A 19274-nucleotide genomic window follows, 5' to 3' on the forward strand; every position below is an offset into this window, starting at 1 on the left:
AATTGGTGGAAACCAGGGCAAGAATTAATTTTAAGAAAGAGTTTAAGAAATTCAGAAAAGCCAGACATTACATAGTTTACAAATAAAATTAACTAGGTAGATCCCAAATCCTGTGTTCCTACAGATCTCCCTATTGTTACAGAAATATTCTGGAAAAGAAGAAAAAAAAGCCAGTAAGAAAACAAAGGCCCTAAGAAAGCAGCCAGAACAATGAATTTGTGCCAGAAAATGAAGCAACAGCTTGTACCAGAAACTGTTCCTAAACACACAGTGATGTACTGGAAGGGCTGGCAATTACTGATGTAAGGTTTTTAAATCAGACAGTAGCCTAATCCAGGACTCATCTCAAAAAAGAATCAACAAAGGAAGACCACCAACGCCTTGCCAAACTTGCGTCTCACCTTGGCAGTTCATACTGTCACAACTCTATGGATTATTTCAGTTCCGGCAATTCTCTGCACTGTTGCTTGACATTTTCAAAACTAAACAGAGGAGCAACTCAAGCTCACCACCAACATAACTCTGTTCCAAGTTTATTGGTGGTAAAAAGGCAGCAAGATGTGAGGCAGATAAAAACCCTCTGTCACTGAAAACTTACAGTGGTGAGTATTTGTGGGTGATGTCACACGCTGGCACCAAAATACTCCCATTTAGAAAAAATTAACCTTTTAGAGCAAATGTGGTCTCACCTGAATATAACATGTCACCGTCTGCATCACAATGACTTAAGAGTGGTCCAAGATGATGCCCTATAAAATGCTCCTGCCCAGCTCCACAGTTCTTCCAGAAAAATTTGAGACCAGTCTTTTGGAAGAATACATCCTCTTGTCTGAAAAGCCTAGAACAGAGCTGATGCTGCCACTGACCTTAAACAACAACACCTATGAACTCACACAGTGACAAGTCATGGCCAGCATCAGCTGTCATCCTACACCACTTTATCCTTTTTCCTCCACAGTGGCAACAACAACTGTTTGTTTTCTCACTGCCCTGCCGGTGTCATCTTTCCTTACTTCCCTGAAATAACAGTAAAAACCTACCTGGCCTCCATATCCAGCTCACACTGTTGAAGCACAGCAGAACTGTGAGGGAACATACAATACCTCTCTTCAGGAAAAAAGGAGGAGGCAGACAAAAAGCTTTGTATGCAGGGAAAAGAGACCAGGGTGGCCTGGGAATCCAGAAAAGCGGCTTTGTGCAATTAGAGCTATGAAGAGAAAGCAGTCCATAGGGAAGAGGGAACAAAAGCTGCTTCCTGTCCCTCCAGCTGACTGACCTTCAGCTGAAGATTTCCTTTCTCCAGAAACAAAACTTCTGACCAAGAACCTTTAAAATCTGTTCTCACTACCACAACTAAACTGAAAAAAGACCAGTCTTTTCTTGAAACAATCACTCCCCTGTCACCATCACCGACACTTTGCCAGACACTGAACAATCAGAGTTCTGTGAGTGTAAGCAAGTCCTCCTCTATTCCATTTCTTTGGTCATAAAATCTACCCAGACTTGGTCTTCCACAAGGCTGTACATTTTTTAGCCATAATCCTTACTGCAACAAAGCACTTACCAGTAGGAAGCCCTTTTCCCCTCAGCCTCTCCCGAATAGCCTGGCTCCTGTCTGGCTGCAATTTTCTATCTCCATTGGAAGACAGTTGCTCCATCTGCAGAAGAAGGCAGTAACCAAAGTTAAATACTGAAAGAGCTCACATTAACATGAAACAAGCATTGTTTATGTAAATGAACAACACCAGGCAGTGTCAAACAGTTAAGTTCAAGTGCAGAATGGCAGTTCAAGCTTTTTAATAAAAAAAGGTTCAGAGTCAGAATATCCCCTAGAATTATCTATATTTGAATAGTTCATGCATTATTTTACTACATGTTTGGTCTACCTTTTTTCCACTAAGAATAAATTAAGTTCACTTAAATACATTCCACATCTACAGCAAACTGAAGGGACAGCAACACACAAAAACCATCTTCCATGACTGCAACAGGACTAGAACTTGTGATTGGCCTGAGGAGTTTTCTAACAGGAAGTAGTCTTGTACCTTCACACAATTTATTGTACACGTAAAATCCCTGTGGTGGTTTTAATCTAGGCCTTCCCTGGTTACCAGTTTGTAACCAAGGAAGGGGCAGTGTTCCCAGTATTCCATATGATTTTTACGTAAATTGTGGTATAAATAAGAAGGGAGGAACGGCCTTCGCTCTCTTCTCTTCTGCCGGAGTTCGGGAACAGTGAGTCCCTGCGTTGGTCTCGCTTATCTAAGGCTGAGGCCTGCAGCATCCACTGACCTGCCACATGGAGGCTTGGGGAGTGCTGGCCGTGTGTGTGTCAATCCTGTTTCTTTCTAAGAGACGTGGTGAGATTTGTTTTACTAGTTATTTTACTAGTTCTCGGGTTTGATTGCGCATATCTATTCGGTGTCCCTTTTTGTTTCCTCTTGTCCCTCTTTCCCCTTTCCCTATCCCTTCGGGGGGTGTTTGAATTCCCGTTTGCTGTGTACATAGCATCTTAACTGTAATATACATAAAATATATTTTTAATATAACTAGCTTGATTTTCGGGTTCTTCAATTTGCATAGTTTTTTTTCCTTTGCCCTGGGGGAAGTAGAAAGGGGGGAAGAGAGGGGCTGCTACTGGGGGGTTGGGCATTTGGCAGGGAGCCAAGTCCGAACCATCACAATCCCATGCACACATTTGTGAGAAATCTCTTTAACCCCTCAGGCCTATTCCTTTCCTTTCAGGCTTAACTACTCCTTACTTTTTTTTTTTTTTTTTCCAAATCACTACTTCCCTAAGAAAAGCTATTTCACATGTACAGTCATTGAAAAAAGGGCTTATTTGCAACAACAAAAAGTCCTTAGTGAGATCTTTCAATATGGTAGGAGCACAACTTGGGACAGCAGCTTAGCTGGGAGGAGGGAAGAAGGACTCGAGCAGACTTCTATCCATTACAATTACAATGCAACTCAATTAACAATAAATAGACTGAATCAGCCTTGTGCTAGATTGCCCTTTACAAAGCATATTAACATGGAAAATGAAAACATTCAAATGGGAACTCTCAGCTGATACTTCACCAAATGACCAGTCACAGAGCCAAGACCTCTCAAGCCTTTGATAAGGCCAATCAAGATTAGAGACATACTAATCTTCAAATAGGAAGTGCTTCTGAAAAAACAAATGTACATGTTTTCCTTGTTAACTTAAAAAGTTCCAGCACACATACAGAGCACCAAACATTAAAACCACCAGCTAAGGTGCACAAAAACACGGCAGCACAGCTATGTTGTCATTGTTCTGTCAACTCTGTTCTATTCAGCTCTTTTTTTTTTGCCTTCTTGCAAAGCCAACAAGTGACATGTTATGAATTAAAAAGGTTACTGGCAGAGGAAGTTAGCAAAGCTTCAGCACTTTCAGCCCAGCTCCTTCATTATCCACATGGTATAGGGAGACAGGAACACACTTGCTGGATTCAGGTCCTCACTAGATTTCAGCACAAGCATTTGGGACCACTACAGCTGTCTCTGGCAGGCCAGTCTAGATTAGTCTGTCACACTAACCCCAGGTTCCCACTGAAAGCCTGCTGACAAGAACAAGGGGAGGAAAAGTAGAAAATTTGCAAAGCAGAAAGGGCCACAAAGAACCTGGAGAATAATGACTCACTTTCCAAAGTGGCTGTTTCTATAGCTTCTGGTCTGATTTAAGGATCTTTATTTTAACAGTGTCACTGATTAAGGTCCTTTAGCCCTTTATTTTACTCAATCACAGACCAGCTCCACTTGGCAACTACACAAGACTTCAGACATCACAGCGAGGAGCACTGGACTGACAGACATAACCTCTGGGACTAGGGAATGCTTTGTGGAGCTCAGGCTCAGCAATATTTCTGGAGACCTGGCTTAATCAGCTGCTGCCAAGTATTAGACAAATGCAGGGATCCCTCATGTTCTGCAAGCATTTCCAAACCACATTTATGAAGAAACTATTGAACAATCAGATCATAATTTTTTTTAAAAAAAGAAGCATCAGCAAATCAAAGTTTTTCATGTGATTTCAGTGCTGTCTCTCTAGACATCAATTTTTACATTGGCATAACCCCAGCAAGATAAAAAATTGGATGATATAAAGCCAGATAACACTCAGGACCATCATAGGATATCACTTCAGCAATAATAAACTGCTCAGCGTTTGTTTTAATTATAAACAGAATGCAAGGAAAGCAAGTAATCGTCGGAGAATAATCTGACAATACTGACAATTTATTGTGCCCATCTTTAAAAAGGGTAGAAAGGAGGATCCTGAGAACTACTGACCTGTTAGCCTCACCTCTGTGCTTGGGAAGATCATGGAACAGATCCTCCTAGGAGTTATGCTAAGACACATGGAGGTGATTTGTGACAGCCATCATGGCTTCACCAAGGGCAAGTCCTGCCAAGTCCTTGGCAACTCAATGGCCTTCTATGATGGGGTGACTGTATCAGTGGACAAGGGAAGGGCTACAGATGTCATTTACCCAGAATTCGATAAAGCCTTTGAGTTGGTCTCCCACAACATCCTTTTCTCCAAATTGGAGGGAGGTAGATTAGATGGATGGGCTGTTAGAAAGTGGTTGGACGGTCACATCCAGAGGGTCACTGCCTCAGCGTCACAATGGGCATCAGTGACAAGTGGTGTCCCTCACCTGTATTGGCTCTGTATTGGGACCAGTGTTATTTAATAGCATAATTAATGACAAAGATAAAGGAATCAAGTGCACTCTCAGCAAATTTGCAGATGACACCAAGCTGAGTGGAGCAGTTGCCACACCTGAAGGACAGGATGTCATCCGGAGGGATCTGGACAAGCTCGAGAAGTGGGTCCATGGGAATCTCAGGAGGTTTAACAAGGCCAAGTGCAAGGTGCTGCACCTTGGTTGGGGCAACCCCAGTATCATTCCAGGCTGGGAGATGAACAGATTAAGAGCAGCACTCCTGAGGGAAGTTGGGGGTGCTGGTGAGTGGGAAACTGGACATGATCGAGCAGTGTGTGCTCACAGCCCAGAAAGCCATTTGTGTCCTGGACTGCATCCAAAGCAGTGTGGCCAGCAGGACGAGGGAGAGGATTCTGCCCCTCTACTCCACTCTGGTGAGTCCCCACCTGGAATGCTGCATCCAGCTCTGGGGTCCCCAGCACAGGAAGGACAGGGATCTGTTTGAGCAAGTCCAGAGGAGGGACATGAAGTTGATTAGAGGGATGGGGTGCCTCTCATATGAGGAAAGGTAGAGAGAATTTGATTTGTTCAGCCTGAAGAAGAGAAAAGCTTAGGGCTGACCTAATTGTGGCCTTCCTGAAGGGAGCCTACAAGAAAGATAGAGAGAAGCTTTTTACAACGGGTAGTGACAGGACAAGGGGGAATGGCTTCAAACTGAAAGCAAGTAGTTTTAGATCAGATATGAGGAAGAAATTCTTTACTGAGAGGATGGTGAGGCACTGGAACAGGTTGCCCAGGAAAACTGTGGATGCCCTACCCCTGAAAGTGTTCAAGGCCAGGCTGGATGGAGCTCTAAGCACCTGGTATAGTGCAAGGTGTCCCTGACCATGGCAGGGAGGCTGGAACTGGATAATCTTTAAGGTTCCTTCCAACCCAAAACATTTTTTGATTCTATGACAACTCGTGGTCTTCCTTTACAACCTGAAATAATTAAACTATTCTGAAGTTATGCTGTAATGATTTAGGTGAAGACAGAAGCTGCCTTTCAGAAATAGTAACTTTGCAAGATGAGTTCATGTAGCTTCTAGAAACAGTTTGACAGATTGGTCATCATTAGACAATAAAATCCTCCACAATTCTCATAGCCAAGAGTAGAAGTGCAAGAGAACTGGCACACTGCCTAAAGAGTGCCTTCTTTCTGTTAATAAGCAACTCTCCAAAAGGCAAACATAACCTAAGATAAAGAAAACTCACAGCAATCATTTTTGAAGCACTTCAAGTAGCAACAAGTCTTAGGCTTGCTCTAGAGCTCATCATCTTGCTCTGTGTCTCTTTCTTTTTTATGAAGACACAGTTCACAAAATTACTTTCCTCAGAAACTCGTGAATGCATGTTCCAGGAGGAATTGTCAAGTGCACAAACCTGTAATATGGGGAGAGAAGCAGTTCTTTTGACCCTTCTCAAAATTGCAACATATCAAAACAAGACAAAGAATGACTGCAGAGTGACTGTGAATTAGCACTTTTGCTCTCTTCCTGCTCATCTCTATTATTTCTCAAACACTGACACAGACTTACCCCAGAGAGGCTTCCCAGAACCAGTCTGACCAACTGTTTCACGTATGAAAAAGAAGGGGCACAGTTACTATTCCTTATGTGGGCACTGCAGGCATCCAGAACAGTCCGTACAGATACACGGGCATAAATGACATCTTCACACATGCCGAGGAGGATGCTATTGAGATGGTCTCCGAGTTTGATAGGCTAGTGACATACAAGAACAGGAGAAATCAGTGTTACCAGTGCTTTGTGGAATATTCAGAAACCAAAGACATTCAACAATGTAAAGTAACTATTTGTGAGACTTATTGCCTATGTTATCTGAGTGCCAATTTGAAAGTCCCCATCTAGGTGGTGAAAAAGTAGTGGCTGTAGAACAGGACACAGGTATTCAGCATCTAGATTCAATTTGCGCTCTGCAAAATTCTGGCCCAAACAAGCTGCCTGATCTGTAAGGTCAGGACACCAATGCTTTCCTTTCTCAAATGCTTAATGAATAACTGAAAACAAAATAAAAGTGAAAAGATTCAGAGCAAGTTTTCTCCCTTGATTTTGAACATTCTGCCAGTCACAAGTATAAAATTCAATTCTCACTACAATCATTTTGTCCAACCCTCTCTGCTCATTTTGTGTAGTTCCTCACCTCACCTATATTTTGCAGTAGATGTGATAGCACTTCCAAATTCCAACAGAAAAGTAAGGAATAAAGTAACAAAGCCACTGGTTAAGGAAGCAGAGCTTCACAACTGTAGGACAACACCCATACAGTTAAAAAAAAAGTAAATCTAGATTTATTTCTATTCTACTCATTCAGTTAATGCAGCACACTGAAGGTGGAATATCCCTCCTCAGGGTATGCAGCAGTCAGCGATAACACTTCTTCTCAGCTGCCGCAGGCACTTGGGACTTGAGGTTTCTGATCTGCAGCTCTCCCAAAGTGGGTGGTTACCCACAAAGTACAAGCATTGTCATGCTTTTTGCATCACAGAGCGCTTCAAATAATTACAGTCTTCCAATCTTCCCTGCATGAGTACTCAAGGTGTATTATTAAAAAAAAAAATGCTCTGGACCACCCTGATTTAATTAACATAGGCTTTTCCCATCTATCACTTCTAACTAATCATAAAAAATCACTCCCGTATTCAACCACACTCCCAGCAGAGAAGCAGCTCATTAACTAACACAGGTAGACAAATATAGAAAGCGTACATAAAAAGCGAAAACCTGCACATGCAAATCCACATTTAAAAGTAATGACATACACAAGACTGTCCTTTTGCCTTCACTAACTCCACGGGGCAGAGACAGCACATGAGAGTATCCCAAAGGTATACTCTTTTGAGGCATACCTCACCACACCATCTTTGGGAAAATACTGTTTTATTAACAGGTAGAGTGTGCCTTCCCACTGCATTACTGAGAAACTGTTACTACACTCTAATACCAAAGGAAGAAACAAAATAGGGAATAAAATTAACACCTACTTTCTGCTCAACATCTCTACCTACCTTAAGTCCCTCTCTCATTACTGGTGAATACTGTTCCTTCATCTTCTACAAGACAGGGGTATTGCTGTCCAAGAAATTACTGGGGTTTTTGGGACAGGCACAGTAAGCATTATGAATAGGTACCTCTAAACAGTTAGAGCTTCAAATTGTTTTATTTTCACATTCAGGCAGCTACTTCCAAATAAGTACAACCGAGAACCCAATTACCACTCTGTTAAAGAAAATATTAGGAACTAGATCCTTAAATTGCAGAAGAGCCTTTCCAAACTTCCTTCCTTACCTTTACACATCATACCAACCTGTAGGATCAAACCCAAATACGAATGACAAATTGCTTCTCTCATTGAGCTACATGATCCTACAGTTTAAAGTCCATTATTAAGTGCTTTTTCCAATGTATTTCATCTTCTTTTCATTCTTTTAGACATTTACTTCGAAAAGTTTAATTGGGGGCAGGGAAGTAGCACCCAGGAAGATGATGAATCACATTATCTACAGTCAGTTGTGGAAAGACAGTCTAGGAGTTTTGCTGGGTGTGTAAAATAACCCCACTGAGCAATAACACCCAGCTCTAAGCAGCCTGCAACTGTCTGCATTGACTGACAGGTCAATAGCAAGAGTCTACTCCCTGTTGCAAACAATTCATACCCTTTCTTGGCCATTGTGAAAACTAGTATCTGTATGTGCTAAGTCCAGACTCACAGAACTTATGGTAGCATAGAGAACAAGTGCTTTATTATGTGTAAAACAATGTTATTTCAATATTTGTTTTTATATAAGCCTAAACCAAAGCAAATTATTTTCTCCTTTGTCAGCAGCCTCAACTGTTCTTCCAGCCTGTGGCACTACAGGATAGACTAGCTCAGACATATCTTCATGGAAACTAAGAAAAATGTACTATCAGCATCTTCTTCCTGCAAGACACCACCATCATCACCCTCACACACTTCACAGGAAAAAGCTCCAAGTACAGAAAAGAAAACCTCTTTACAGTGCAGGTGACCACACACTGGAACAGACTGCCAGAGAGGCTGTGGAGTCTCCCTGACTGGAGATATTCAAGAAATGTCTGGACACAATCCTGTGTCATGTGCTCTGGGATGACCCTGCTCGAGCAGGGAGTTTGGACCAGATGACTCACTGTGGTCCCCTGCAACCCTAACCATTCTGTGAAATTCTCTTCACTGTCTCATTATGAGATGCTATGTTAACTCCAGAGCCGTGTTAACTCCAATGCAAAGTCAGTCAAACTATCAAGTCTGAAGTTGCAATATTAAATAAAACCAAATCTAAACTTACCTGACTTTGAGGAACTTCGTGATCAGCTCCCCAGAAGAGCGCCATACCAAGAGAATAAATATGCACCTGTTACAAGACACAAGACATTCGTCAACTCATTGAACAGGACTGGAAACGCAAAGCGCAACTTTAAAGGAGAGCAACTAACTTAACATCATTTTGCCTGTAAATATAATTCTGGTACTGTAAGCTCAGTTGTCTTTCAAGTCCTTCTCCTTTACCATGAGGATCGGAGAAGAAAACTCTACTGCTGCAGAACATACTGCATCTAAACAGTGCCTCTGTCTTCTCTTTTTAATTTCAAGCTTTCACCTCACATTGAAGCCACAAACTCATGTAATCCATGCAAATCAGCCTAGTGTGAGGGAAAGACTATATGGCTGTGTCCAAGGATCCTCAAAACTTTACTCTGAAAGCAAGGTAGACCTTAGCACGACTCAAACAGAGGGCTACTATCATCGGGAGATCCCAAAGATTGGGATCAAAGGAAAAAAAGGAATGAACATAAGAATATAAATATATAAAGAAGTAACTATTATTGATATTTTAAAATCAGTATAGGAAATAAAACCTTTAAATATTGCAGAATTAAGAGCACAAGCATAGGCTGTCCCTGTAGGTGACTGCCAAAACAAAACAGGTAAGTGTAGGAAAAAAAAGCAGTTTTTCTGGACTGTATAAGTAACATACACTAGTGATGGTTCTTTCTACCAAGCTATTAATAATATTTATGCTACTTACACCAAAAAGTTTATTAAATAATTCTGAAGGCAATGAACAACAATTACAGGAACAGTGATAAATTAAATGTTCACTTAAGTCATGAACTAAAAGCAAAACATTTTAAGTTCTAGACACATAAATTTACAAGATCTATGCTGACTCAGATCCTTCATATACAGATTTTAAAAACGTAGGTGCAAAATGAGTGTACAAAAGGTAATGAATGGACCCAAGAGAACCTAGAAATTATAAAAATTTTCTTCTTCCCATACTAAATTTGTAGAGTTGTTAAAAATCACACATGTAGAACTAGCTTAGGGTCATACAAGTGAATTCTCTGTACTGAGGAGGCTCTTAGCCTATTCAAGACAACAAAATATATTCTTAAAACTCAGAAAAAGAATAACACAAATATTTTTCTTTTTAGACTAGATTGCTTGAAAGTCATCATACTGTTACTACAGCCTGTGGGGAATTAATCCCAAATACAAATATGTATTTTTAGATTTCCATCATGAACCCAGAAAAAAGTTTCCTTTTTATGTATTCAAAAGAGCAACACATAGCTCCATGGCAGGATAAAGAAGCAATTACTATATATACTTAGAAACCAAACGTTATTAAAATTATTCTTGTAAATTCAACGTGCTTTATTCATATAAAACAGAAATTCAACACACTCAGAGAAGCACTCCCATACTGCATTTCTGCCTCTAAAATCTTGTGAGATGGTGTCTGTCTAGCACTGTGTATGAGTAAGCACAAGGACAGAAAGGTTTCTATCAGTCTAAGGCAGTGATACACCAGATACTGCTGACACATCATTCCTTACTGCTGTGATTCAGTCCCACTGGCTGACACTGAAGATGGAGCAATGAGGCCACACAGATTTGCAAGAAGGATACTCAAGTAGAGAAACAATGCTTTTCTCTGTGATAAAGCCAGAGCAAACCCGCGGAGAATTTCTCCGAGACTGTGCTCAATTTCCCCTCAAGAAGGGAAAATAAGGAGGCAAATTTTGTTTGCAGGATTGCAGCAATACACACAGTTGTAGATGCAATGGACACAGCAAAGTACACAGGTGAAGGTGACACACTGCTTTATCCTAGACACAAATATATAGCCAGCACTGTGTACCTAACACAGGCTCACCCACCAGCCTCCTCTCCCAGAGGCCAACAGTGTAAGGTCACTCTGCTATACGCGAAGAACAGATTAGGTCAATATTCAGAGACGTGTCAAAGGGTTCTCAGTTAATATCACTGCCCATTCAACCAGAAATATTATCTTAAAATACTGAGAAAATTGTTCTGTATCTGCTTTATTAGCCATTACCCTTTCAACGGAAATACTAGAAAGTCTTCCTTACATGTCCAGATAAACTGGATATAAACTCCCCAACTCCTGTCCTCCAACAGTGCAAAAGCAGCAATTCAAATGTCTATAATAAAAATTTTTAATTCTAATTAGAGACATCATCATGGTCCCAAGTCTGTCAGTGTTCAAGAAGCATTTGAACAACATTCAGATACACTATTTTACTTTTAGGTTGCCCTCTTTAGAATCTAGAGCTGGACTTGACAATCCTCACAGGTGCCTTTCAAGTCAGGGTATTCTATCACTCCATGATTCTGAGCTTCAGCATAATAAAAGATATTTCCAAAACCAAGAAGTGAAGTCAGACCCCTAAAAGAAAACATAAACTAAACCTAAACTACTAATCTACCTAAAAACAGCTTTCAAAATAAAAGCATTTAGTTCATTTTTTTACTATGATACTTTTAATATTTTCCAAAATAAACCAACATCAATTTCATTTCCCAAATTAATTTTCCATTATAATTTAAGAGTAGCTTGCTTACTCTGTTTCCAATAAGCTTGCAGTTACCTCAGATTTGTTTTGGATTCAAATTGACTGTGTGTTTTGGAATCAAAAGGGTGTTAATTTCCTATCTTTTTTTTCTAATATTTATCGTTGAATACACTGTTAATATTTCTTAGCAAGCACAGTCATAACTCTAAACACAAATGCAACTCTGTCACTCTCTGTTAAAAGGCTGTGAAAACAAGACATTTTTCTGCCTTCAGCAGTTTTTAGAAGAATAATCAAAAAGGAAAACACCAAAGATTTCTAGTAAACTAATTCAGTGAACTACAGCCAGTTGTTACAGAACAAAGAAAAAAAGGTTTAAATATGTTAAAAGTTACCACAATCAGCAAAACAAGATCTAAGAAACATGAAGTCAACACATTTCTTGCAGTAACCAGTGTGTGCCACCCAATACCCAGTCTAATATGAATGCAAAAGGAAGCAGTCAAAAAAGGAGGGATGCACATATAAGTTATTTATCAGCCCTACTAACTTCAACTAACAAAGCCATAAAAGGACAAAAGGTTGTTGTGGTTTTGCTTTGGGTCAATTTTGCTTTCCACTCTCTACACAATTATTACTAGTTGAGAGAAGGTATTTGCAGACAAAAGAGAGACAGGATTTGGGGAAAACAGTATAAACATTTATTACTAGTAAAATAAAAACTACTAATAAATTAAAAACTAAAGAACTATATTTATAGCAATTTCTACTTAAGTTGAAGTGTTATATATTTACAGAAATACTTCTTCCCTTTTATACTAGTCCAAGGAGAAGAAGTAGTCTCATTCTGTATTTTCAGAGTTTCAGCTTTCTCCTTCTAGTAGCAGATCCTCAGCAGCAGCACACTTTCATTGCAGTTGGAACTTCTCTCTCCTTCTCGTTCTGTGTTGGCTTCCAGGGCTGGGTTTACCCCCCTCCTGGGCTAAGACTGAAGGCTGGAGATTACTCAGGTCCTGAAGGGTTTTTTTCTTCCATAGGCTTGCAAGGGGACACTTGCTTACTATGAATCTTCTTCCACAGGGTTACAGGGGATAATGGTTTAAGAGTTCACCCCTGTTTCCCTATGGAGGTCCCTCCCCATGGGAGAATAGTCTTTGATAGACTTCTCGGCATGGGTCTGGCACGAATCCACACACACACGGATTCCAATATCTCACATGGGCCGTCTCGCTCCAGCATGAGATTTCTCAGAGTCATAAAAACTTTAACAGCAGTATAGATCCACACACGCACGGATCTCGGTATCTCACCTGAGTCATCACTGCTTCAGCACAAGTTTCCCTCAGGGTTGCAAATCTCCACCAGGACTCTGCCTCACTTCAGTCCTTTTCATGAAGCCTTGGTTCTCTTTGGTACATCCACAGACTTCTTTATCAGTTGTATGGGAGGTCTCCTTATTCTAATAAACTTTTACAGGTGGCAGGGATTTATTTTCAGTCTTTTCCCTGCTAAGGAGAAAGAGCAAAAAGGCAGGAGGGAAACAAGCCTCCCCCCTTTCGCACTTTATTTTTCTTTACTGCAGCTTCGGCTGCCAGCTCCGACCTTGGAAGCTCCGTTATCTTTCGGCTGGAATTCTTCTACAGCGGTTTCTGTCTAAGCAGTCCATCTTTTAAACTTTTTTTTTTCTCTTCACTCTCTTACAAGAGAGAAGGGAGGACTTCAGTACTGCACCTGCTCCCCCCCCGGCCCAAGCCGGGGAAGGAGGGAGTCTGGCCCTGCTTCGGGCCCGGTACTCCTCTCCCCTACATGGCTGCTACTCTAATTCCAACTGCGCCAACCACCTTTTCTTCCGTTTTCTTGAAGATGTAATTAGCAAAGGCGTTTCTGGACTTTTGATTAGTCTTTTTGTCCGAAAATTACCTGGACAAAACCATCATCAGCCCCAGAGATGGGCTGAGGGGGCAAAACCACAACAAGGTTTTGTACAAAGTTATGTTTTAGGGAGGTTTCTTCTTCCAAATAAGCAAGCAAGCAAATCACCTTGCATCCAGCAAGGAGGGTTATACTGATACCAGGAAAGAAATTCACAGCACCATAATCAGAGAGGATTAATTAGCATTGCATATGCACAGAATGCCAGTATTAGGTCATTGCCAACTGATACGCTCTGTGTTGGAACTTATAGGCCGCAGAGGTCCCTCTGTGTAATTTCTTTCCTAAAGATCAAGAAACATCACAGCATGGCTTTTATAGTAACAGCCCTCTATTTATTTCAGAAAGAAAGAAGTAGCATACTAAACACTAGCACAGAACAAAGAATGCAGTCAGCTCTGAAGAAGGTCACAAATTTGTCACTTCAAAAACTTTTCTGCACTTTTAAAGGCCTGTTTAGTACATTAACTTCAGAGTTGGAACTAGAGGTAACATTACTATCTTCAAAAGTGTTATCCCTCTTGAAAGAAGGCAAACAATTCCAAATGTATGACCAAAGAACTTGGCAGCTGCATGCTACACAACAGAACTCAAATTTGCATTGATGTCAGTGTAATTTTTACTTCTCTATTAAACCTTTTAACCTAGGTTGCCAATTGTTTATAATTTTCTCATAGTAAAATTATAAGCATATTTTATGATACCATTAATTTTGACAATATGCAGAGCAAGAGGGATGTCTAAAGGGCTTGAGAGTAACTGAGGAAACTGACTTTCAGTAGGTATTTGGTAAAACAGTCCTAATGAAAAATGACTATATACCAGGTTAGAAGAAAAAAGCTGCAAACACAAAATATTCAACACAGAAAAACATGTTTTAACAGTCCTTATGCACACAACTGCTATCAGTGCCAATACCACTTTCCTCTGGAGTAAGAACATGTTGCTGTTCTTCCTGGAGGAAGACTGCCAAATGTCATAATTGTTCCCAGATTACAAAACTGGCTGTGGTTAGCTTCCCTCTCCAAGGATTATTGATCCAGAGAAGTCAAGGAGATAAAAATAAAGTTCCACTTCCTTTTTACTTCCACCTCTAAATATCTTTGACCAAGCCAAAGGAATGGTTTTCCAGAGAAAGTATTACCATTTGCAACAAATTCTTGCTAATAAACATCTGAGAAGCCAGTTCATTTTGACTGTGCCTATCAACGACCTGGAGGAGATCACATATACAAACCTTACACGTCTCAACATCTCTTGGGGAAGAGTTACAAAATAAAGGTGGAAAGGAGCAATTTCACAAGTAACTGAGGAATACTTATGCTAATTAAAACAAATGTTTCCTTTTGAGATGAGTGTAAGAATATCCATTTTATCAAAGCCCTGGACTGCTTGAGTAACTCTTTTGCTTACCTCTCAGATGCATTTTTGCAAAAAAACTCTGAAAATTACAATTGGTGATGTCCCTGAAATGTTTTACAAAAAGAAGGCAAAGCATTGTTTAAGACTAGTTTTAAAGTCAGTTATTCTGTGCAGCCATTGCTCAAGCAGGGCTCTCAGTAGCATATATGTTACCAGGACCTGTAGAGACTCTTCTTCATAACTGCGCACAACCATAATCACTATTCCAGTTTTATGAACAAAAACTAAGCAGGAGGATCCCTCCCCCCTCACTAAAGAAATCACACGTACAAATCACTAACAACAGGGACAAAAAAGGACAACTTAAAGCTACTATGTGAAGGGATCAACAGCAAAAGAAAACAGTTGTCTACCAAGGAAGAGGTACTGTACCTTCTCAACATCTGACAGAGATGACAGCGAATGGTTCTGCAGAACCTCCGGTGCTGTGAATGCTCGCAGATCTTGTTGGGAGACATTTTCATCAGTAAATGATACACTGCCAGATGGAAGCAGCAGGAGAGACCATGGAGAAATGATGAATCCCAGAGTAGTAGGATCAGCTGTAATTGAAAAGAAAAAAAAAAATGTTGTTTGATGCTCTTGCTTGATTTTATTTTACTATCAGCCTACATATTATTAGTACACATTTTCTTTTCCACCTGCGGTGTTTCACAACCACAACCACCACCTCAATTTTAATCACACTGAGGAGTAACACCTATCTTTTTTGACTATACTTTGCTATTGCTCATACCAACAAGCTCACAAAGAGCCCGCTAAAATACTCACAAGCTCTCCTGTCCTCAAGTTATTTCACCTATGTTACAGCTGACATATAAATTGCTCATTCTTTGTAGAGCAGATGTCATTAAAGCTAATTCCTACCATAGCAGTGGGTTTTATTCTTATACTAACATAGCACTACTGCAGCAGCAATGGTTTGAAGAGAGAAGACAAGATAAGTAGAGAGACGAAATGCTCCTCATTACAGTGACAAAACAGAAATGTTTTTGGGTACAGAAACCCTTTTTAATCTGAAGTGAAAAAAAAATTTACAAATGTGAAAAAGGAAAGAATAATTCTAGGAGCAGTAGAAGTGGGCAAAGAAAACCTGAAACCTTGGTAAGATTGCCCATTCAAAACCTGTGAATACATACTTGAAAACAGCAAAACAAGCACTGAAATAGCAGAACCAAAAGTGACCAGTAAAACTTCCTACACTGAATATGCAATTTGCCAGCTAGGTTTTTGATGTAAGATAATACTGCTGTGAAGCTTCTGGCCACAGACTTACCCCCCAAAAAATAGGAAGGGGCTAGGGGCCAGGCTGCACACACAGGGGAAGGTATTAAACCCACAAATGTACCTTGAATTAAGGCAGGAAAAGGAGAGAACATTTCCTTGAGTCAAAATATTTTTTTCTACACCTCAAACATGAATCAGCTCAGTTTCACTGAAGGAGGCAAAGTTAACTTTTATTTTTCCATCGGCAAAGAGGCAATCGCTCTCTCTTCTGCTACATGATATATAAAAGATATGAGAAAACATACATTGGAGTCCTTCTTTTCTTTCTACATAGTAAGCAACAACAGCAGAACAATAATATCCTCCTTCAGCTCCACCGTTAACAACATTTTCCACTCTCCAATCAGCTCAGGATGTTCCTACAGTGCTGGTTCCTAGACTGCTCAATTATCTTGTAATCTAGAATATTTCTAATCTCCTAGGAAATGTATTAAATTACGCCTTGCAGGTATCAAATGTAAAAGGATCTACCAGGTAAGTCCTTCAATTTTCTACCCCACTTCCTCTGAAACAAAATAGAACTGCTGTTCACTGTTGTGGCAGTAAGTTCTGATGCTAAACAAAAGAAATGCAAAGGTGAACAGACCTATCCTATTATATGTATATAAGAAAAGCAAAGCTACAAAACATTTTTAGGAAGACAACCTTAGCTAGCCATCAACTTTCAAAATTAACCCTGTATGTATATACCACTGATTAAAAAAAAAAAAAAATCCAAACAAGCAACATCTTTAAATATGGTAAGTTTTCTTCTTTTAAGTCCCAACTCAGGAACCTTAAGTTCAATTAACCTTAATTGAACATTTTGTAAGACAAATACTTTAAATACATAAAAACTCTTCATATTCTGAAAAAAAGAGTTAATGAGATAAAAACTTGATTTAGTTTTAAGAACAATTTTAAAAATCCCCACATTTAGTCTGAAGTCTTCCCAATACTAATTTCAACAAACTCTGGAGCATGCATCTGTTCCCCACAGATACAGAGTTTAAATGTATTGATTCACCCCCACTCAACAATCTTCATGACCTGAAGTAATGTAAAAGGAATGTGATTAATTACAAGTTTAGAAAAAGAGCTGACTTTACCAAACTTGTTTCGTCGACTTTTTCTTAAATTCCTTATTATTAACTTATAATTAATATAGCAGATCATACTATCAAACTTTGGAAATCTATTCTACTGTTCCAAAGGATGAGAATATAATAACTCATTCTCTACTTCCTTCCTTAAGGCATGCACTGTAAACCAAAATAACTGTCTCAAAGCTCCTATTAGATAGATTTAACTTAAGAAAATATTTTTCAGTAACACTACTCCTACCCTTTAACACATTTTCAGGATAATTTACCAGAGCAGTAAGAGAAACACATCCCCAAAAATACAGGGGAAAAAGACACCAAAAAAAAAAAAAAAAGGAAAGGAAAAAAAAATTAAAACCCCTTTTTCTAAAAGCACTGGAATTCAGCATATGGCTTCTCATTAATTCTCTATCCAACAGGCTTTCAACTGTGCTAGAGCTGCCAGCCTTCTGAGTTAACTCCAGAACTATGCAACTTGGTAACAAAACACTTGTGAGAGCACAGTTTAACAAGCAGGGCCAAGACAGAGATAAATAGTGTGGTCTTACTAAAAGTGAGACTGTGAACTGGCCTTAAATTCAATAAAAACAGAAACAGTCTTCAGCTACAGAGGATCTGCCAAACAAACAAAAGGAAAAAAAAATCCTTTACTTGCTTTAGCAGGATACAAGTAGCCAAAGATAAAAAGACCTACCACATTATAAGAGACATTAAATTAATAGGGGATATTTGAAATTGATCTATTTTACAATATATGGATCTATTTTACTATATTGACAGCAGACTATTCTGAATTCCCAAACTATATTCACAATTCGAGCTCCTTTAGTTTTATCTTTTCCCTCGCTTCTCTCTTAGGCCACAGCCATTGGCAGAAATGGTCAGAAGGGATGCACATTTCAGCTCTTTCAGAACACAAAACAAATATCTTAAAAAAGCACAGAACAACTCAAAAATATACACAAGGTTTTCAACACACATCTTGCTTCACTTTACAGCCCTCACTGAGACAAGTAAGATTTGTCCTAGAGCAAAGGAAGCTGAAATTTTGTATGCTTAGGCCAGGCTGGAGGCAGGCTGATCACTGATGCATCCCTAGCCATGCCAGGATTATGCCAGCACAAGGGACCACTTATGCTGTAAATCCTACACTCCTTTGGGGCTGGTGCTGCATGTCCCTGCATGCCTGGTGAGCAGGGGAAGCACCACTGAGCGCTTCTGCTCCCTCTCCCTTGGGCACAAAGGGATGGGACTGCGCAGAGAGCTCTGATGTGATACTGATTCACTTGGAAAGCAGCAGCACAGGGTGAAATATTAAGGGAGTAACTGAAATTTACACTATCCTGAGAACACTGGAGCAAGAAACAGGGTGAACAATTAGATCCTGAGGTCACACACGTTGTTCCCAAGTTGCTTCCCAGTCAGCATAACACCACATTACACTTCATTGTTCTGCTGACTACGTTCAGCAGAGAGTTCTGGAAAGAGCACAAGTAGTAACTGAGCCTCATTTGGTGCAGAGTGAGGGGTGGGGGATGGAGGAAGGGATAAGGTATATATACTAAAAAATTTTTAAATACCCAACAAAATTACAAAGGCCCAGTCTCTTTCCTTCTAAGCAACCAAAAGATCAACTACTATCAGGAGGTGAGAAAAAAGTAAAATCATTCCTTAACAGGTACTGGTAAAGGGAAAAAGCCATCATTTAACACCTGCCAGCAAGGATTGTCTGGAAAATGACAATTTGGGTTTTTTGCCTTCCTAGTGTATTTTCCCTCTTGTCAATCAAAACAATCTAATTCCTCCTCCGTCCCAACTAGGTCTGTGACTACTTGGGACCCACCCTTAGTCCCCATCAACACATTTCGCACTTTACCTTCCTTTTGTTCATTACACTTACTCAAGCTAAGCAGGTACAATAGTATGTCAACAAGATTTACAGGTCCCCAAAACCC

General features: G+C 39.9%; 1 protein-coding gene across 1 annotated transcript in view; it reads right to left on the minus strand.

Annotated features, from left to right (window-relative positions):
• The window catches only part of PTPN13 (protein tyrosine phosphatase, non-receptor type 13), a 122956-nt gene that overhangs the window by 75569 nt on the left and 28113 nt on the right, over window positions 1-19274 (minus strand). The window contains exons 3-6 of the mRNA XM_027887270.1: window positions 15323-15492; window positions 9061-9126; window positions 6272-6457; window positions 1565-1658 (exon numbers count right to left, since the gene is read on the minus strand). Coding sequence (XP_027743071.1) covers window positions 1565-1658; window positions 6272-6457; window positions 9061-9126; window positions 15323-15492 — 516 coding nt within the window. The remainder of the gene's footprint in view (window positions 1-1564; window positions 1659-6271; window positions 6458-9060; window positions 9127-15322; window positions 15493-19274) is intronic.

The sequence above is a fragment of the Empidonax traillii genome, unplaced genomic scaffold, assembly GCF_003031625.1.
Source record: "Empidonax traillii isolate 1590-97213 ecotype Southwest subspecies unplaced genomic scaffold, ASM303162v1 scaffold205:size1172791, whole genome shotgun sequence".
Lineage (NCBI taxonomy): Eukaryota > Metazoa > Chordata > Aves > Passeriformes > Tyrannidae > Empidonax > Empidonax traillii.